The sequence below is a fragment of the Dysidea avara genome, chromosome 9 (genome assembly GCF_963678975.1).
Source record: "Dysidea avara chromosome 9, odDysAvar1.4, whole genome shotgun sequence".
Taxonomy (NCBI): domain Eukaryota; kingdom Metazoa; phylum Porifera; class Demospongiae; order Dictyoceratida; family Dysideidae; genus Dysidea; species Dysidea avara.
The window spans coordinates 14,532,900-14,551,152 of NC_089280.1; the positions used below are offsets into that span (position 1 = coordinate 14,532,900).

Consider the following 18,253-nt stretch of genomic DNA (forward strand, 5'->3'; position numbering starts at 1 on the left):
AACGAAAATCGAACCTTCTCCCTTCTCTGTGAGCGTGTGTTAACCTGCCGTCCATTCAAAGTAATACTCCGTTTACTAAATCGGATACTAAGTGTAGTCTAGCGGACGTTATTGCTTAGTAACCGCTGCAGGCAAAATGGTGGAATTTTTTCTCGCCTAGCCGCAGGCATAAATGAGCTGTCTCTACGGACGAAAAGTAGATTGGTTCACTGCATTAATCGAGCCATCATTGTCTGAAACTCAATTTTTACGAAGAAAGGTACGGAATCTGGAATTGATGCGTATCAGCGTTAAATTTATTCTTGCAGAATGGCGACAGAGGTTGCAACTGTGGCCCCACAAACATGGAAAGAGTCTAGCATTAGAGGGATTAAAGTTGCACAAACCCTGATCTCTCACGCAGAGAAGAATTTGCTAGAGAGTAGACAGCAGGATCCCCTTCCTCTACTAAGAGATGCATGTGCCACTGACTCTAATAGAATGGTGCACACATATGTGAGACAGACTAGATCAATTGTAGCTAACCTGCAACGAAGCCTGGTGGATACCAATGAGGAGATAAAAGCATTAAACCGAGGCAAAGAAGCATTGGAGAAAGCGCTGGAACAAAAGCGTAAAGATCTTTTATTGAATGTGGAGTCTACCCATCTTAGAACTTTCAGACCACCAAGAGAACAGGTATGGAACGTGTCACACTTCATATGTACACACTGTAGTGTTAATAGTAGAGAGGGATATGATATAGGTGATAATTATAGTGGCCGTTAACAGGTACTTACTACATTGTGTGATAAACTGTTTGCATGTAGGAAGAAGATGGTGCTGATAGATTACTGGTTGCTGAAAGGTCTCATCTGCTCTCATTGAAGCGTTCTCTTGAGTCACAGCTACGCAAAGTCCACAGATTGCTGCAGATGTTAAGTGCTAGCCGGTCTAGGTTAAGTGCAGTGCTTCAGGAGCGCTCTCGTGTGCTAGACCTTGTTTGTCATAATCAGACAACAGTTGCTCTGCCCAGTGCACACAGAGCATTGGGAACACCTAAAAAACATGTTCGTTCAAGCTCTGCTCCCAATCCATCTCCAGTCACCACTCCTGTGATCCCTAATATTGCCCTACGAGCCAATCCTCTTACTGCCGAGTGCAACACAGCCATGTCACAAGCTGCAGAGGCTAGAGAGAGATCGAGGGCTGTCAGGAAGGAGTTATCATCTACCATAGGACATACAACACGTCTGCAGCAAGCTGCGCACAACTCAGTCAATGAGGGGTTTATAAAAAAGATTGCTGCAACTATTACACTTAAGGTATATGTGCCAGGTAATTGTGACTGTTTAATTAGAATGTTTTTCTTTATAGCAACACTTGCAAGTTAATGCTGGTGATACTAAAGCTGCTATTCACAGAGGCCGACATCAGTATGATGCTCTGAACCTGTCACAGGGAGTAGTACTGGTATGGCTAATAATGTATATTTTTAGTCTGTTGTAAATTTGTGTGTGTTTATGTGCTTTACGCAATTATGAAGAAGTTAGTAATGTGCAAAAGAAGGTTGTAAACATGTATACAAATGTTATTTACGACACTGATTGATTTGGATTTTTTGAATACGAATGTGCCAGTCATTTGATCCAACAACTGTTAAGAAATATCCAATTCATTATCAATGACACCATGTTGGTAACACTATAAGCTAGAATCATTTGAAGCACATTAACTACTTCTATGAGTGATTATCTGGCAAGCATAGCAGATCTTTGAACAGATCAACTCCTAATGAAGTAACAGTTTGAAACATTACGTACTTGAAAGACATTGAATATGTCTTTCATGCTTATACCCTACACACGTGCTGTGCAGTGTTGAGTGTTTGATTGGCCCATATCAGATGATAAACTGTCCAATAAAATACTGTTATACACAACTTGATGATAATGCTCAAGTTATGAATAAGCTATTGTACAAGTTTTCATGTATCATAACTCTTGTGGTTTGCTATGTAACCACAATTGTTTTCACATGAATGTGCAAAGACCACTAAATGTTTATACGCTATCTATCTTCTGTATACTTGTGAACTTTGGCTTTACTTTAATGATAGGCATCCCCTACCATTCTGTGTAGGTTTTTCTGCATTATGTGGATAGCTGTATGTATTGTTAGAGTACGTATGAATAAAGGATCAAGGACAATATCAGCTTTATTTCTCTACACAGTTATTTGAGGACATGTTGTATATATACACTAGCACTGGACATTTGGGATTTGCAGCTGTGAAGGCACTTGTTACACTGCCCATAAGGATCACCATGTGTCGTTTACGTGCACAATTACACACTTACACATATGTGATTAAGACGAATAGTAGTAAGATATTAGAAACATATATGTTATGGCTATGGGCTTGATGCGGTCGCAGAAATGCCAGGTGTAGAAAATCTAGTTGTTTTAATAATGAGACTGCTCACGGGGTTGATAAAATGTTAAATTATTGTTAAAAGATTTAGTTGTATATTGGTTTATGAATGAAGGTTAGTTGTTTCATACAACTGGTGTGAAGGGAAATAGGCGGAGTTTATGTTTATTGGATATCTTGGTGTACAGGATAGGGCGTATTACATACAAAGCTCTAGGTGTGCTAAACAGATTATAATGAGCACACAGGATTATTGATATTTTAGTGTCTATGATGTCATACGTGGCAGTAACTGGTGCAGGCACATATGCAACAAACAAGTGTGTATTGTGCTGAGAATAGAATTTTCACTTGACATAAATTTGTAGTGGAGATTCTCTGCTGGTGAATCACCTTCCATCGAGGGGTCCACAACTCTTTTGAAATGTCATACAGCCTCTTGTTGAAATCTCAAATCTTAGCTGATTTTAAACCTGAAATCTTGAAAAAATTGTTGTAAAATTCTGTATAATCATTTTATGTCTTTCGTATATTACATTACATTGGTCCAGAACTCTTGTATGGCTTATAGATTTCAAAATCTGAAATCTTCACTCACAAAGTTTCTGTACATTTCCAGATACTAGGCATCTTGTGATCTAATTATTCTGGAAAAGTTGAATCTTGTACGGGATTTTTACGAGTTGCAGACCCCTCACCTTCCTTGAGCTACATCTACAAGAGAGGATTATACTCAGGCATTTCATCTGAAGGACTTCCCAATTACCTACTGGACTAGTCAAGAGTGACTGACCAACTTTCTGCTTTAAAATGATATACTCTAGTAGAACAGTCCGTTATATAGTAGACAACCAACTACTCTAATACAGCAGTCAAATAGATAGCATCAGATGAAATTAAGCCTCACTACCTCTCAAGTTATAAACTAGTGTACCTTGCCATTGTGTAAGTCTTCTTCACATGATCTATACCACTTTTAAATGCATTAATGGCATCACTTCTCTGCACAGATGCTATCTCTGGAGCTTCTTATAGACTTCCTTTTGTGCCTTTGTTAATTATGCTCTGGTTGCCAGATTGGGATGAAAATCAAGCAAACTCCTCCTAGGTTTTGCCCCCAATTCTTTTCAAACTTGCTAGACCAACTCCATGGCCATATCAATGTGTCATGTTCATTTCTATCCATACGGGCTAACATCATGTTTGGGAATCTACTCTTTATTTGTCTATGACATACGTTACAGCATTCCAGTACTCATACATTTGTAATAGGAATCTGATGATGGCATGCAACATACACATTGTCCTCTGTGATTACTCTGAAGTGAAACAATCTGTGAGGAAAATTTTCTGTGACTTGAAAGTTCAATAGAGCACCCATCTGCTGTACCAGTCAGCATAGAAAGAGAGTCATGGAACAGCCGTAACATTCAGTGAGATACTTTCATCCTTTGTGGTTAGTGTGCAGCAAGATACAGTTTGCAAGGAATACAATCATGTTACTGCTAGGGAGAAATGAAGCTCTGTTCATCTACTCTAATAGAATGCATGACAGTGAGGTGAAGCACAAATTAACCCTCTGAAAGAACTTTTACATAAATAGTTTACTAATGGAACTTCTCCAATAAAACGTACATCTACTCTGATAGAACACACAGATGGAAAATACTCTACTTGAACAACCACTTTTATTTGAGGTTTTAGGGGAATGGAGGTTCACGCTGTGTTTGCAAATATGTGGTTATGTGCTATCTTTCACTTGGTCGTAGTAGTACAGCAAATGAATTTTCCCAGAGAAATGAGATCTACAACACAACATATCAATGTATAAGAATTATCACACTGAGGTATAATTCTTGTATGATACATAATTTTTGGCCAATCACATTTGGGGATTGAATCATTCATATGGTGTGTATGCTATGCTATAACTGGGACAGTAAGGATCATGGAACAGCTGTAAAAGTCTGCATGTAAGATAAACTTTCAGTACTCTGATGCTGTACTGTAAGCTTCTGTAGTACTGTAAGCATGTCGCATGCTTACACAGCTCACTAATTTGTGGATGTATTGTCCAGTTTACCTCTGAATAAAATTGAGGTGATACAACTACTGTGATCATTATACACTTTGTTGTTATAGTGTTCCACCAATAATCAGATCAGTATCGAATCAGAGCCGATATTAGGCATTTGGTATTGATCAGTGTTGGTTATTTAGGTATTCCGATACCGATTAATATAGCCACTCACACCAATCTTCATCATCATAACTATCATTGTAAATGCTATGCTAGCAAAACTTAGAATATAACAGGCTGGAAATAGTGTTAAGCATTATTCTAGCATAAAAGGTGCAGGATTTGCTTTGTTAAACATTGAGCAACTGCTATTTACTATGTTTGCATGAAAAAAATCGAACTACTCTAATAGAAAAGTCACTTCACAATAAAATATCCTAATAGAGCAGTCATACGTAGCTAACTTGAGAGGTGTGTAAATTGTATGACAATTATTGGTATCAATATCTGTATCAGTGAAATTTACTGCTAGGTATCAGATCAGTAGGTATTTTTCTGTATTGGTGGATCCCTAGTTATGTAATACCAGGAGCTTATGAGCCGCCGAAGGAGCATGAAACTCAGCTCCATCACAATCCAAATTATGTCACGTTTTTTGAATAAATTGCTATGAGTGTCATGCACAATTAGTATACAGCGTCGACTAATGAGATTTTACTTTCCTTATATGGAAACTAATTGCTAATGAATTTGGATTCCGATGGCACCCGGCAAGAATCGTAAGTTTCATGCTCCTTCGGCGGCTCATAAGCTCCTGGTAATACCGTAGGTAAACAACACAACAATGCCATGCAGTACCACTAGGAAGGAGTCCTCGACTCAATTTAAATACCAAAGCAATTTTCAGTGTCCAAAAAGTTTGTCGTTATAAAAAATGGTTAAAGTCCAATCTCAACAGCCAGTGCATGCTGTACGGCGCCGGGTGGGGCCTCCCATTGGGGGCAAGTCGTGCTGGGTAGACTGTGCAGTGCTCACTGTTACAACGGAGGTGTCGTCCCAATAAGTTTAGCACAAGATTAATTCTAAAGACAACAAATGGCATCTTTATAGAAGTCATTGAAATATTCAGTCACCTGGCCAATCCAGTTTGCTTCTCCAGATACAATACATGTTTTGTAAGGTATGCAAAAAGACAAGTTGTATTGTGCAAGAATTATAATTTTCGCAAACCAGTAGTAATCCAGTTGTGTCTCAGTAGAAATAGTCCATAAGGTAAATACCTTCTATGCCAAAATTATGGGGTCAGCATCATTGTTCTAGATGACCCACTGAAATACTCTCGAACTAAAAAAAACTGGCCAACTGGATGACTAGTAGAATTTACATGCTGTGTTAATGCTTGCCAGTTAGTAACAATTGAAAAGTGCAAGTTAGTAAGAACTGTATATATAGTGGTTATCTACTTGATACTTTTGAGTGTGTGTTCTCCAAGCACCTAACAATCGAAAAAAGTGCTCTAATATATAGAACAACTAGATTCAAAACTGTTTTTACACTGTACTTCATCCATTTCTTAAGGATTCATGACATTGTCATTGTCAACCAAGACACTATAATCTATTATACATATGGTCCAATACACAATCTGAGATATTTTATAAACCAGTAGACTTGGGCAAGTGTGACCCAGATAACCTGACCTGGTTCATCTCACGCTTGCCTTCTTTCTATAATCTTGTTCTCTGTGTGAGGAATCATTGTGAGGTACCTATTACTGTAGCTATATTTCCCTGCCCTGTTCGTGTATATTTGCACTGTTAAGATGTATTGAAAAATCTTTACTGATCGAGGTACTCTAATAGAACAGTTGTAGCAGTCAAACTACTCTAATAGAACATTCATAGTGAAATGCAATTTTTGATTGCAAGAGGTAGACTAACTTGAAACTGAAGAAATCAATATGATGTAGCTAACTGTTGAGTTTTTCATTTCAATTGGAGAAATTGAATATGTAGCCATTACAATACCTGACCAGTCATATCATAGCTAATTGATTTAAAGGAATAATTATTTGAATAAGTATACATACAGTTTCTACTATCCATGAAGTGGATATAGTGCCAGCACCAGTTATGAATGTGAACAGCTATTTTACCGGCAGTAGTCCATTATTAAACTGGACTATCAAACACGCTACTTAGATCAAAGTGAGCCAGGGTTGGCACACATCCAGTATGCCCCAAGTATTCAACTTTAGGGCACACGACCAGTAGCCGGTTTGCCTCGGGTCTTGTACTTTAGGGCATGTGACAAGTAGTTGTTAGGGTTAGGGTCAGGTTCAGCTTTAGGTTCAGCTTTGGTTTCTCTTTCACTCTTGTTATATATAAAAGTCACTTCTGTTGGATGTGTAACTAAGAGAGGTGGGTAGCTGCAGCACTGGTAATACAGTGGTTATGAGTATGGACTATGAGTACGGAGGCTTGAATTGAACCCCAACTCAGTTAACTTATTTTTTGCTTTGTTAGGTTTTTTGTCTTAATTTTTTTTAATACACATGACTGCTTGCACTGTATAACCTGCCTGAAATTAAATTTTGATGTTCAAAATCTGTTAGTGGCTGGACCCTGACCCCCACACCTATAACTCACACAAATCCGGAAACCTTCTTGAAAAAATCCTGGATATGCCCTTGTAAGGATCAAATCAAAGATCAAATATTATAGAACCAGTAGTCTATTGTATTGTAGATGCTGTAAATTTTGAATCACTGGCTTGTTGGATTATAGCAAAGCATCATTATGTAGTATTGTAAGTATAAATAGGTTAATATGTCTGATGTACATCTACATCTTGTGTATGTGGCACATATTCCAACTAATGTCTGTTAGCAGAATTCTTTTAAGATGAGACATTCCATTCCATTCCATATGGTAGCCAGAATTCTGTAATTACGTACATATCGTATTATGTCTTGACTCTTGAATCCCTTTTGTATTGCCATACATATCTTATCAGCCCTCATGCTTGAAATGATCATGCACAGTAACTTTTATTGTCTGAAAATATTTCTTGGAATACTGGCTATCATTGTGGCATTCTGCTGTGATGTATGGTAAAATGTCTTCACTTGCTTTTAATGTAGTGGTATTCATCTGGTTCTGGACACTGACTTTATACAGGCTATTTGTCCAGCATTCACCCATCATAACTCAAGTATCAAGCACACTAATTAACTTACCTTCATACAGTCAATGAAGGACACCATTATGCTTAACTGGCAAACTTAAGGTTGGCGTTAGGGTCAGGTTCAGCTTTGGTTTCTTCTTCACCTAGTCTTCCTACTATATACAGGGTACTTATTGAATCACATTTATAAGACAGAAAAATAAAGGAGCTTGGTAGCTAGCAGTGGTAGCACAGCTGGTATATACCACACTGTTCTTTCATACTGGTGGTCCAGGTTTAAGCCCCAGAAATTTTGCATTTTTTTTCATTATGCACGGAATTGGATGAATAGCCCCTTTCTACTTTTGATTAGTCTGAAACATTGTTTACTGATATAAAGTACTGAGTAAAACTGCTGTAAATGCAACACGCATGCATACTAAATAGATGCTATACTTATCTACACTGGTGGTGAACTGTGAACTTAAGTGTTCAAGCATTTTAGATAATAAGGGTAGAAGACACAAGTAATTAATTACGTGCCTACATATTTACTCAATTTTGTACTCCTGTGGCTTGCTATTGTCATTTACAATTTGCATCCCTATAAGTGTTTTGCATCTATTGTGATAATTCCAAAGAAATTTATACGCTTTTGTCTTTAGGATCAAATATGCATTATGTAAGGATTTATAACCTATAATTTCTGGCTCATTGTTTCTTCTAATTGCTGGAATCTTTATTTTTGAATGTTTAATTGTAACTGAAGTTATTGTATTGGTTCAGTTGTTGTAATTCAAATAATTGAAACAATAGAATACAACTAAACAATGCTTTGTAGCAATTAAACCTTGTTAACCCCTATTAGTATCCTTACATAACTTTTGTTTTGCAATATGGCATAATAGTCTTAGTTCAGGTTTGCTGTGCAGTGAAAAATGATTAGATGAACAGTACTCTACCATACCAATGTAGTTGTCTGTACACTAAAGAATGTTAATAAGTAGGTGATTAAGTTTGGTCATTCTTTGAAACATTGTAGTTCTTTTGAAACATTTAGATGAGATGTATACAATTTACTTTGACCAGTTATATAGCACTAGAACAAGGCATATGTCTACATTGGAATATGATATTTCATTTGTAGTGATTTACAAAAGCGCTATTTCAGAAAACATACTGTATGAAAAACATAGTACACCAGTGTAAGTTTAATTTTGCCAGAACACTACTATATAAACCTTGTTTTGTCACTAACAATTTAACAATAGTTAGGTACAGGTAACTAGATAAAAAATCCACTAGGAAAGCACTTCTCTGTAAATAACAGTGTATAGTGAGATGAAGGTGAGTACTGCATTAGTTCTGAGATTCAGCCATTAATAATTCTACAACTAAGTAAACACTGCTTCAAGTAAGAGTTAATTTTAACTGTATAGCTCATGCATATCAAATTATTAGTGAGCATCTATTAATCCTATAGAACAAACAGCCACCATACCACACCATACCACATGACACCTGCTAAAGCACTGTGACAAGTGCAATATGGAAAATATAGCACAAGGATGTGGTCGAGAGGTAAATATAGCACTAGGCAAAACTAGACGCTATATATTTGGCTTGAGATCACACCTGAATGCAATATGTATATTTTATTAAATGCATGAATTTGGAGTTGCAATGAAGAAGGAGGTGATCATTTAATACATTATCATGACCTGGAACATCACGGTGACAGTGAGAAAATTTTCTACTCATGATTAGCAGAAGATTAATTCGTAGCAATTAATGCTGAGTTATCACACGATTTGTGATCCATCAGATCCAGAATTTACTTACAGGAGGACAAGGAGAATGAATGAGGAAGGCTAGCTACGGTGTACGTGAGTAATGGACAATTTCTACAGCCATCTAATTGTTGTTCCCAAGTGTAACAATCAATGCAACAAAGTTGAAGGCGTTAATATCAAGTGGCCACTGAAGAATTCGCTGGGCTTCTATACAATGATGGACACTTTCAATTTAAGACTGAATCGTATAATTATTGTAGTGGAATTACAAACATTTGTGTGCGTAGCCATTAGTTTGTTATTAATTGCTATATATGGTAATGTTGTTGACAACTTGGGTAATTGTGGTCATTCCAGTGTCTCTGTGAGTTGTGTTTGTGGTTGTGTCACACTCACACAAAGTATGCTATATTGCCATACACAATAATGCAAACTTTGTTGGAAAATATAGCACATTTTGGCACAGTTTGGAAGACAAACACATATTCTCTTTGAACTTAGATGGCATTGTACATTCATTTATAGCATACCTCTCAAGTTATTTAATTTGTTATGGCAACCTTTAAGATATTGACACCTACAGGAAGTCATTCATGCTCACCTCTCAAACCTGTCAAAAAGTGTTTACTTCATTCCTTAAATAACATATGCAACCCTTGCTGTTAAATATTGTGTGTTCTTGTGGGTTCAGGTAGGCAATCAAGAAATTCTCAAGTGTATTTCAGAACACCATGTCTGCAACTAGAAGCTTACAAATAACACGTCGTGCATGCCATCTGCTGTCTTCAACGAGTCATCAACAATAGTTGCAGCACATGTATGAGCACAATCCAGATTGTAGAAAATAATTATCATAGTTTTTCATACCAGCAGAATTTGTTTAATGGGAGCATGTTGAAAATTGGTGTGAGGGTAATTGGCTATTCATAGTTTGGTTGCATGAATAACAACTACAAAATTACAATGCAAATTCAAACAGAAAATACTCTAATAGAACAGTCACTCTATTAGAACACTCAGTAAATTAATTTTGCCTATGACGAATGTGCATTGTTTGATTCTGTTATCAGAACAGGTAACCAATGTCAGCCTTTAAAGGTACAGTTTTATAATACTGGGAATGAAATGTTGCCAAGAAAGATGTTAATGTCAATCCCGTGTCATTATTAGACATTATTGTGTGATTTATGTATGCTACCATCCACATCCACCTTTGTCTTTCATAACTTTAACCTAGCTTGTCCTTTGGAAGCTGCACTTTTTTCACAGCTTGGCTGTTCGATATAGATAGTTTTTTGTACAAGAACTTCGGATGATCAGTAAGCTACTATGTAATGAGAGAATTTTCGTGAATTCACTTTTAATAACACAGTTGTATTTTTTCATTACTGGTAGTAATTATGAGCTTGTCACAGTGCATTGTATTCATTTTCTTCATCTGTCATTGAATGGTAATTCCTAGAATGTGTGTTCTAATTCTGCCATTCAATTATTATCAGTTGTGGGCCTAAGTTGATAGCTACCTTTACCAACTTTACCACTATGGGCCCACAAGAATAATGCTGAAGACCTGGAGTTAGAATGTTGATATTGAATGCTGACCAGGTGGTGATACTACTTGCGTTGCAAGTACTTAAAAGAGCCAGAAAACCGTTGATTGAGAATTTCCTCTTCTTACACAGGAATAATAGTGATTGTGTGTAGGCTGTCCTCCTGTGACCAGGGATGTTGTTTTAGTACTACATCCATTTATGGATCACTTTGTTAATAAATAGATTGTATTTTATCACATTAGTATTTTGTCACCCACACACTGTTCTATATACAAGGAAATTATTTTGATGCACCTTTATGGTATCCCATATTAGTCATAGTCCATCAGAGCATGTGATTTCACACACAGCTTGGAATCAGACAAGGGATCAAAATGTTTACAAAGATTTTTTGTGTTTCTGGCTATACAGTACCCATACCAGACATCACTTCATTATGGAACAATGACGTGAAGTTAGTACTTATTGCAGTCAACTCTTTTAAGTGCGCTAAAGCTGCTCATGTTCAAGTATAACTTTATTAAATCTTGATACCATAGTATTTGAGAACTAATAATGTTGTATAACAAGGTAAACTGTTTGAGGTAAACTTACTTAATGGTTAGGTTGGTTCTGCTGGATAGCAATTGGTCTAACACACCTAGTAGAAAGTTTACATGGCTTCTAAATCTTTCACACCTGCATATTATAATGGTGTGATGAAATCACAGACATTTTAATCTTTTTGTGTGAAAATGTAGCACAGAATAGTCTGGCCATCAGGTGCATATCATTAAGCGTAATTTGATAAGTAATAACCTGTTAAATATTTTGATGATATAGATATCATATCACTTCACAGGCATAGTCAGTATGTGGCTTACATGTTTTAATGATTTTAATTTTACTTTTTTGCTACGAATCTATTACAATTGACGTGACATCATTGAAGGGTATAAAAGTAATAGACTCATACAGAAACCAATGAAGAGCTGTTGTCAAACTGCCACGTGTTCATTGTTTATAGTTTGCCCACACAAGGTGGTCCAGTGTATTGTAGTGTAAAGATGTTGTAATAGCAAAAATGGAATTAACGGTACATTTGCTGACTCATAATTTGCTATTAGATACTTTAATTACTTTACTTTTCGCCTACCTGGTGTACATACTTTCTAACCACACTCCGTAGGTTTCACACAAATTTGTATAGGTGCGGCAGAACAAAGCTCTAGTCATTGTCTCCAAGTTGTGGTAATTCTGCATTTTATCACTATAATTGGTAATGTATTCGTTATCTTAATATTTAACAAGTTATAAAATGACTTTGTGATCAGCTCAGCAAAACTTGCATAGCTCAATCCAACTCATTGGAAAACAATGGCTGTACTATAAGGAATAATAAGTTATAATTTCACATTGTTACTCGAGTCTCAAACCGGCTATGTATACAGTATGAAAGAAAATTTTGACAAAAGAGAATTTGACAAATCAGTTAAATTCATCAACTAAGGAAGTGCTTAGATAGCTAACTAATTCCCTGTAGATAATACTGATGAGGCATCAAGAAGAAATTAGGAAACTATGGTTGGTGGGCTTTTGCTTAATGTATGCACTCTCAAAATTCTGTTATGATTAGCTGTTGCAAGCCTTGGGAAACATTTGACACAGAAGTCAATAGTTCAAGCAAACAAACTTACCATGTACATTAATCTGACTGCTAGGACATTTCTTGGAATCATAGTTGCTAAGAGACTTTCGTGGCAGTGATTAGAAATATTGTTATATCAGTACGTAATATATGTAACCAGGCATTTTGATTTATATCGAGAGCATTTGAAATGTGATTCAGTGTGTTGCTACTTTGCCAATATCTTCATCTCTACAACATTCACAAATTCTTACTCATCCTGATATGCAGTGTGCATATCTTTCTAATTTCTGTGATCTGTGCCTTTTTCTTTATAATGTTATCACCACAAAGCATCAATTATTCTTTCATTAAGATTAGCCTGTGTCTCCAGCAAAGTTGACTATGTGCATAACATTAATTTCAATTTTGCGGCTGTTAAGTTGTGTGGCTTTGTGGTAGTTTCAATGTTGTGATAGATTGTTATGTCATTAGAAAGTGACTGTTATAAAAGAGGTTTTTGCTTTTGCAATTCTTTCTCTGCCATGTAACATGTTGTGTTCTTAATACACTTTGCTGATACATACAGCCACTAGAAAATCATACACTTTGCTGATACATACAGCCGCTAGAAAATCATACACTTTGCTGATACATACAGCCACTAGAAAATCACTTTTTTTTAAAAATCTATCACACTAGACTGTACAGTTATGTATGTCTAGGTTTGTAACAAGAGTATCAAACTAGGCGCATAAAAGCATGGCACCTACGAGGTGTGCTTATTTTATTTATTTACTAGAAAGATAAATGAATGTTTGATAAGCATCCACGAGCTTAAATAGTGGATAATTAAAGGCGTATTGTATATACAATTTGAGTACAAGGTATTGGCTTTTTTTTTTTTTTTTTTTTTTTTTTTTTGCTTTGCTTTAGTAGATAAACATATCCAATATGAACACATAATACGTGGAATATCAATGTAGGTACGTAGGTATATAGATTAGCATGGTTTGTTAGTATTGAGGTATGCCTGGGGGATGTATGTACTTGACTGGCTGTAGTAATTTTATTAGCTGTCATCATACAGACATTTCACATCTGCTTCACTGATAGTTTTGCTTACTGAGAAAGTAAAACCACAGCTGCATGGTAAACATGCTTGGCCTAGTTTGCGGCTTATGTCATTGGCACAATTTATATCATATACGTAGGGGTATTACATTTTTACTGGTAGAATAGTCACGAACACTGTATACGTGCATTTTATAATATAAAGCATGTTAATTATAATGACTTGGACAATGCATACAAATTCAATTTATATATATATGGTAATTACCAATGTGCATTATGGACTATCACAACATTTACATGCTGATTTAAGGGTATAATTGTTACCACTATAAAATCAATATCTGTATACCAACTATGCTAATTACATTTGCATAGTTGAGTAATTCCAACTATGCTAATTACATTTGCATAGTTGAGTAATTCTGTTTTGTCAGGGTGTGTCTAGTAATCTAAGTCTTCGCTTTTATAGCTTTGTGTATAGGTATGTGGTTTGCTTTTAATATAGAACTCATAATTGTAATGACTGAGCTTTTGTTCTCTAGCTTCATGTGGGTTGGTATTTTAAAAACCTACGCAATAGCTGTACCTACACTAGCTATATCTTGATTCACACTACAGCTAATGTGTAGGTGTCAATTTCACTATGTGCCCTTAAGCTGTATTGGCTTCATTTTAATAGTTTGGCTGCCTATTTAATGTTTTTGTGTACAGAAGTCTTCCCTTTGAAGCTCAATTCTCTTCCTTGTCTTGTGAAAGAAGCCATTGTACAATTTATTAGAAGGTGCCACATTTAGAGTGGTTTGTGGATAGTAGAGTATGAATATGATGGTCTAATGTACAGCTGTTTAGCAAGCCAAGTATGCTTTGCTGTGTGGTGGTGGAGAAAGCTTTGGGTTACTATCACATATGTTTTAAGCTTGAATTCATAAGTTTTCTCTCAGCTATATGTGGGCATGTTGCAGATTCAAGAAAATACCATATGAATTAGTCTCATGATAACTACACATGAATTTCATTGTCACAATATGGTATACAACACATTCCACTGTACTAAAAGAAGCCTAATCATACTAAACTGTCTTACGTAACAGTGATGTGTTTGTATGAATACAGTTTTATTGGAAGCACTGGTAGTGGTAATGAAGTAGTATAAAGATTTGTATGTAGACAATTTGTTGGTTTTGTCATTTGGCTACAGTTAGTGATGTCAAATAGAAGCTATATCTAATCTGCTAATAGGGTGTTAAGTGGAAAGCCACATTCTTACCTGAGATCACTTAGTGTATTTTTGGTACAGGGTCCTGTGGCTTTCTCAGACTTGGAGGTACGGGAAAAACTGGACCGTCCTTTAGTGGCAATATGTCAACGGCATCCCAGTACTGATCTACCAGAAGCATCTCATTTGTTACAAGCTTCTAATCTGCTCTCTGATTCCATTACAACCACAAGGTATGTAAGGAACCAATAACTCAATTATGTTTGTTATCACTAAGTGCCTATGAAACTATGTGGTTGGCATAAGGGGAACTTAAGTTGAATATGTACATCATCCACTTCTTACTGAACTCTCTTCTTCTGTAGGAGAAACATAAGTTTACTGAAGCTGGCAGAACAGCAGTTACAAGAAGATGTCAGGGATAAGAAATCAGCTGCTGATGTTGACATGAGTATTGTGAGACTGCGCAGGAGGAAAGCTAACCACAAATGGATCCTGGAAGGCTCCAAATGTGTATAATGTTACCAGTTGACTTGTAGAGACAATGTGATTGTCTCTGGTAGAACAAAACTATTTTATTACTATTTTGTTATGGTCAAAGTTTAATCATACATGATGAGTAATGGATATACCAGTGTAGCCATCACCTGGGAACCACAAATTAAATTTAATTAATGACCAGTGGTTTCAACCTATGATAGTAAAACTAGTCACCTTGCAGTCCAATTCATTGGTAGACCCTAATGCTACATTCCCCCCTTTCACATAAGGAAAGAGAAATTGTAAGTATCATTAGATGCTGCTGTCCTTACCCTGTAGGTGAGTCATCCTATAGAAAACAACCTGTAATCTCGCCAACCACAATTGGTCGGAATTTTTTCCTACCAAATGACAACTAGGGGGAAGATGGGGACATAACTTATCATGGGTAAAATTACTTGTACTGATTTTGAGATTGCTGGTATAATTTAGACATGTAAGTACATACCCTTGGTGTGAAAGTAACCTTACAAGTATAATTTTCACACTCTTGAGGTGCCAGCTGGTCAATGATCTGATCCTAGAAAATTTCATTAGTAGAACTTTAATCAAGTTCATCACAAAGCTGTGAATATGATTTCTTGATTGTTTTTCCTTGCTCAGGAGACATCATGAATATTATTACTTTATGTGGTGGTTTATTCTATAGACTGCACACAATAACATGTTTACTTATAGGTACCACTCTATAATGTGACTTGGTCTGACAAAACCAGTCTTAAGCTGGTCAAATTTTGACTATATACTAATAATAACTTAACTTGCTCTCTGAGTACGATGAGTATGATCGATAATTAAATTACATTTTTACCATAATGTAAAAATCCCTGGAGATTTTCTTGAATATTACAGAATTGTTTTAGAAAGGAGATACACCCAACACGTGTGTTTTCGGGCTATAAGACTGATTTGTCAGACTTGGTCACACATACAGGTATTCTGATACCTTGAGACCATATAGGAAAGTATTTTTACTAATGAGGTGTCCTGTAAAAGCCACTGGTAATCATGGTATCAACAATTCAAGTGAAAGGATGTCATTATACTGATGGTACTCTCTTAACAACTCCATATCTAAAGCATACAAAGCTGGGCACTTATTAAGTCAACACGTAATTCGGAATTACATTATCTGGCTCGGAATTACATTATCTGGCAGAGCCAGTAGTATTGGCCATATTAGTATACAAATTGACATATTGCAATAATAGGTATAACCATGTTATACCGGTGACCACAACAGATTCAGTGTTGGTACTAACTATACAAGATAATTATTTGCGTCCCATATGTCACAACTGTTTTGTATAAAGAAATGTATGAATTACAGGGTGAATTGTAATCAGGTACAAAAGATAGAACAATTGTAAATTGTAATCAACTGTATATAATAAGTCATGTTAACATGGAGTCTTGCCTGTATAAAATGTATAACAAATAAGCACAACAAACAAAAAGAAAAAAAAAGTTAACATGTAGAACCTCCAGAAAAGGAACGCGTATAATCCTTTAAATTATTCAGACTGAGACAAGTACCCTTCACTTTAAAGTTATTGCAATCTAGAAAATCTGGCCAAACATGTTTATGCTTATTGACACAAGGCTCACATCCAGTACGGGCTTTCCTGCATACGCTTCTGCAAGGCTTAACCAGTTCAGTAGGCCATAGAGGTGAGCAGAATGGGAAAAAGTGGTAACACAAGAATGGTTTAATTTCTGGTGCACAATTGGTTTTCATGTGCTGAACGAAAGTATTAAAAACTTTAACAGCATCTCTTTGGGTTACGTAATCTCCATGTGGAAAATGTGTTGTAGTATAATTGCCATGTATGTCACCACAAACTTCTAACACCTCTGGAAGAATTGGCTCACATGTATGTTCTGGATTGGGTAGTACAACTGCATTAGTTTCTGTCGTGGGCGGTTCAGGACTTTTACTAGGGGTTGTGATCAAGTCAGTGGAGTCTAAACATACTTCATTAGTCTTGTTTGGGAAATGAGAACAGTTAAGGAAATCAGGCCACGTACCATTGTGTTCGATAAGAAATGGTTCACAGCTTCGTCGGACTTGTTTACACATGTGTCTACAAGGGTAAACAGTTTGTATGTCATGGTCAGTGTTACCTGCTGAACATGCTGGAAAGTGACTCAAGCACAGAAATGGTCTCAACATAGACGAACAGTTGCTGTCAAGAGCTCCTTTAAAAGTGCTGAATTGTAAGTTAGCTTCATCTTGGGTGATCATGTTCTTGTTGGGGAAACGAGTCATGTAATCCCCACTTAGAGATGCACACACTGAGTGATTAACTCTCTCACATGGCGTCTGTAGTGTGGTGGGCGGCGGCATCGGTACTACAGCGGATGCTGGAATGCAGACGTCAGGTCCGTTAGACTTCGGAAATTTATTGCAAGTTAAAAAGTTAGGCCATTCATGGTTATGTAGCTTCATTACTGGTTCACAATCAGCACGTACTTGTTCACAAAGATCTTCGCATGGACCAACAGATAAGCATTTACCGTCACTCGGACAAGGTGGAAAGTAGTAGGAACACAGAAACGTGGACAGCAACGGAGAGCATTTAGTATATATCAGCCTTTCGAAGGTACCGAACTGCTTCATTGCGTTTGCTTGCGTGTCAAAATCACATACTTTATTAGGAAATATCGTCGCATTGTACAGCTTTTTGCATTCTCCAACCACCACTGGTTCACATTTGTCGAGTAATCCACACTGTGCCGTACAGCTCCTGATTATTGCTCCAAGAGAAATCAAAATGATGAGTTGCTTTGGTCCAGCCATAAGCTTGCTGCCTTGTAAGTGACTTTAGCTGTATGATGACTGATAATGTTAGCTCTTCTGTGAATATGTC

General features: G+C 36.5%; 2 protein-coding genes across 2 annotated transcripts; one reads left to right on the forward strand and one right to left on the reverse strand.

Annotated features, from left to right (window-relative positions):
* Positions 1 to 99: 99 nt before the first annotated feature.
* LOC136267342 (tektin-like protein 1) lies at positions 100 to 15,470 on the forward strand. Its single transcript, XM_066062446.1, has 6 exons — positions 100 to 259; positions 309 to 678; positions 810 to 1,304; positions 1,357 to 1,452; positions 14,925 to 15,076; positions 15,209 to 15,470. Exons 2-6 carry the CDS (start codon positions 310 to 312, stop codon positions 15,360 to 15,362), a joined length of 1,266 nt encoding a protein of 421 aa, XP_065918518.1. The 5' UTR covers positions 100 to 259; position 309; the 3' UTR covers positions 15,363 to 15,470.
* Positions 15,471 to 16,673: 1,203 nt separating this feature from the next.
* On the reverse strand, positions 16,674 to 18,244 carry LOC136266425 (uncharacterized). Its single transcript, XM_066061443.1, has one exon. The coding sequence runs from the start codon at positions 18,181 to 18,183 to the stop codon at positions 16,852 to 16,854; it is 1,332 nt and encodes a 443-aa protein (XP_065917515.1). The 5' UTR covers positions 18,184 to 18,244; the 3' UTR covers positions 16,674 to 16,851.
* Between the last annotated feature and the right edge of the window lie 9 nt (positions 18,245 to 18,253).